Source organism: Cenococcum geophilum (genome assembly GCF_001692895.1).
Source record: "Cenococcum geophilum 1.58 unplaced genomic scaffold K441scaffold_75, whole genome shotgun sequence".
Classification (NCBI taxonomy): domain Eukaryota; kingdom Fungi; phylum Ascomycota; class Dothideomycetes; order Gloniales; family Gloniaceae; genus Cenococcum; species Cenococcum geophilum.
The window spans coordinates 637,992-640,365 of NW_027137633.1; the positions used below are offsets into that span (position 1 = coordinate 637,992).

The 2,374-nt window shown below is 41.8% G+C and overlaps 1 protein-coding gene across 1 annotated transcript; it reads right to left on the reverse strand.

Annotated features, from left to right (window-relative positions):
* Positions 1 to 720: 720 nt before the first annotated feature.
* Positions 721 to 1,235, reverse strand: K441DRAFT_669768 (uncharacterized protein). Its single transcript, XM_067650181.1, has 4 exons — positions 1,180 to 1,235; positions 881 to 1,047; positions 798 to 855; positions 721 to 742 (listed from the first exon to the last, which is right to left on the reverse strand). The coding sequence occupies exons 1-2, from the start codon at positions 1,217 to 1,219 to the stop codon at positions 926 to 928; spliced, it is 162 nt and encodes a 53-aa protein (XP_067497539.1). The 5' UTR covers positions 1,220 to 1,235; the 3' UTR covers positions 721 to 742; positions 798 to 855; positions 881 to 925.
* Positions 1,236 to 2,374: the final 1,139 nt, after the last annotated feature.

The following is a 2,374-nucleotide window of genomic DNA, read 5'->3' on the forward strand; positions in this document are numbered from 1 at the left end:
ACTACGTCAGGAAAACGGGAAGTGGTGCAGGAAATTTGGTTTCGCTAAAAGTGTTTTTAGGGCCCGGGGCTAGCTTTCCGCCATATTAGCTAACCCCCCCTAGCCCAGGGCCAGCTTTTAGCCATATTAGCTAACCCCCCCTAGCCTAAGGCTAGCTTTTAGCTATATTAGCTAACCCCCCCTAGCCTAGGGCTAGCTTTTAGCTATATTAGCTAACCCCCCCTAGCCTAGGGCTAGCTTTTAGCCATATTAGCTAAGCCCTAGAGCTATACGCTAGCACTATGCTAGCTTATAGCTATAAAATAAATATTATTACTATTATTATATTTATTGCTATTAGGGTATTAAAATCCTAAAGGCCTCCGGGCAGGCTCCTAGCAGGCTTCCTAGTAGGCTCCTAGCAGGACTTTGATTTTCCTTATCATCTAAATCGTCCGAAGTACCATCGGGTCCCCGCTATATTCCCGACAGCCTCTACACGTGCCTTTGCATACCCCTTGTACACCTAAATGCCACCTTTACCCTTCCTTCCTTCCTTACATCCTCCCTACTTAGGGAGGCACCAGAACGGTAGCCAGAGGACTGTGACCAGAACTAGACGACCATCGCCAGAACCAGACGACCGTCGCCAGAACTAGACGACCGTCGCCAGAACCAGACGACCGTCGCTAGAACTAGACGACCGTCGCTAGAACCAGACGACCGTCGCCAGAACTAGACGACCGTCGCCAGAACCAGACGACCGTCGCCAGAGCCAGACGATAATCGTTTAAATAACCAGCCAGCAAACACCACGATCAATTTAATCGATCGATCGAATCGAACTAGAGCCTCGATATCATCCTATTACCAAATCAAATCGAATCAAGGCCTCTTAGGGAGGCACCCCAGACAACCACTGTTTAAACGTACAGCCAGCGAACGCCTAGAGAGAACGATTCGAATTAATATAATCAATCGCAATCAAATCAAGCAGAGCCTTCGATCGGGCCGACCTCTCCCCCGAATTACAGATACAGACAGGTAGGCATAGACAAGTAGGTACGACTAGTAGGCACAGACAGGTAGGCACAAACAAGTAGGACGGTCAGACGGTAGGACAGGTAGGACAGGTAGGACAGGTAGGATAGGTAGGACAGGTAGAACAGGTAGGACAGGCAGGACAGGCAGGACAGGCACTAGGCCTAGTTAAGAAATCAGTACATGGCCGGCGGATCATCGGGAACGCCGCCAATTGACGATTTGGAGACTCTGCGAGAGATATCCCTTATAGCTACTATTAATTTTAAATTTTTAAATTTTGAATTTTGAATTTTGAATTTTGAATTTTGAATTTTATTATAATTATACATATTGCAGCTATAGGAAATATTATATAAAATGTATAAAATGTATAAAATATATAAAACGTATAAAACGTATAAAATGTGTTAATGTTGCTAATATGGCCCCGGGCTAGCCCCGGGCTAGCGTAAATAAGTGTATATAAGCAGATCAGCGGATCCAGCTAAAATGACCCCGGGCCAGCCCCGGGCTAGCCCCTAGCTAGCCCCTACCACCCTCCCGTTTTCCTGACGTAACTGCGCTAAGAAAGTGCTTCCTATATATTTGCGGCTCCATAGTATTTTAAGCCTAAAGTACTTAACAACCTAGGTACTTACTAAGATGGTGGCCTTAGGTACAATAATCCTTATTTTATCGCTTTTTAGGAATACTAATTTCTCTAGCCAGATAAGGGCTAACTGGATTTTATACTCTCTCTAGGGACTAGTACTTCTTCTACTTACAAATATAAGGTAGGAGTATAATCCCTAGTTATAGATTAATGTATTTCGCGCCTAGTCTAGGCATTTATAGCTAATTTAGATAAAGAAAGAGAATGGAAAAAGTTCTATAATAGCGTGCCGATGGAAGCGCGTAGCCGATACCATTATCTTAATGTATTTTTTAACGGTCTAGAGCTAAATATTAATGATTTATCTTTACTTAAGGATCTTAAACAATTAGTATATAATTCCATTATGTCTAGTATATAAGCAACCCTAGTAAAGGATTTAATCTATATTTCTATTTTTTACCTTAAGCTTAATAACGTACCTTATTTCGTTAATAGTAACTTCTAGTATTAAGGGACTATATTTTGCCGTTTAACTCTTAATTATTAAGGTAGAGAGAACCTTTATTATATCCTTATTAGGACCTCTTCCTTCTTCTTTATCTTTAGGCGGCCGGTAGCTTATATAGAGTCTATACCAAAGGGCGTCCTATTATTTAGACGGTGTATACACTTTACTATAGAAAATATAGATAAGGAGGTATATATATTAATTAGAGGGATTATAAGCAAGCTAAGGGTAATTAGTAGGCTTCCAAA

Coding starts and splice junctions, on each gene's coding strand:
- K441DRAFT_669768 (XM_067650181.1), bottom strand. CDS start 1,219: ATGATCCGCCGGCCATGTACTGATTTCTTAACTAGGCCTA. Junction 1,048..1,179: donor TGATTTCTTAACTAGGCCTA/GTGCCTGTCCTG, acceptor TGTGCCTACTAG/TCGTACCTACTTGTCTATGC.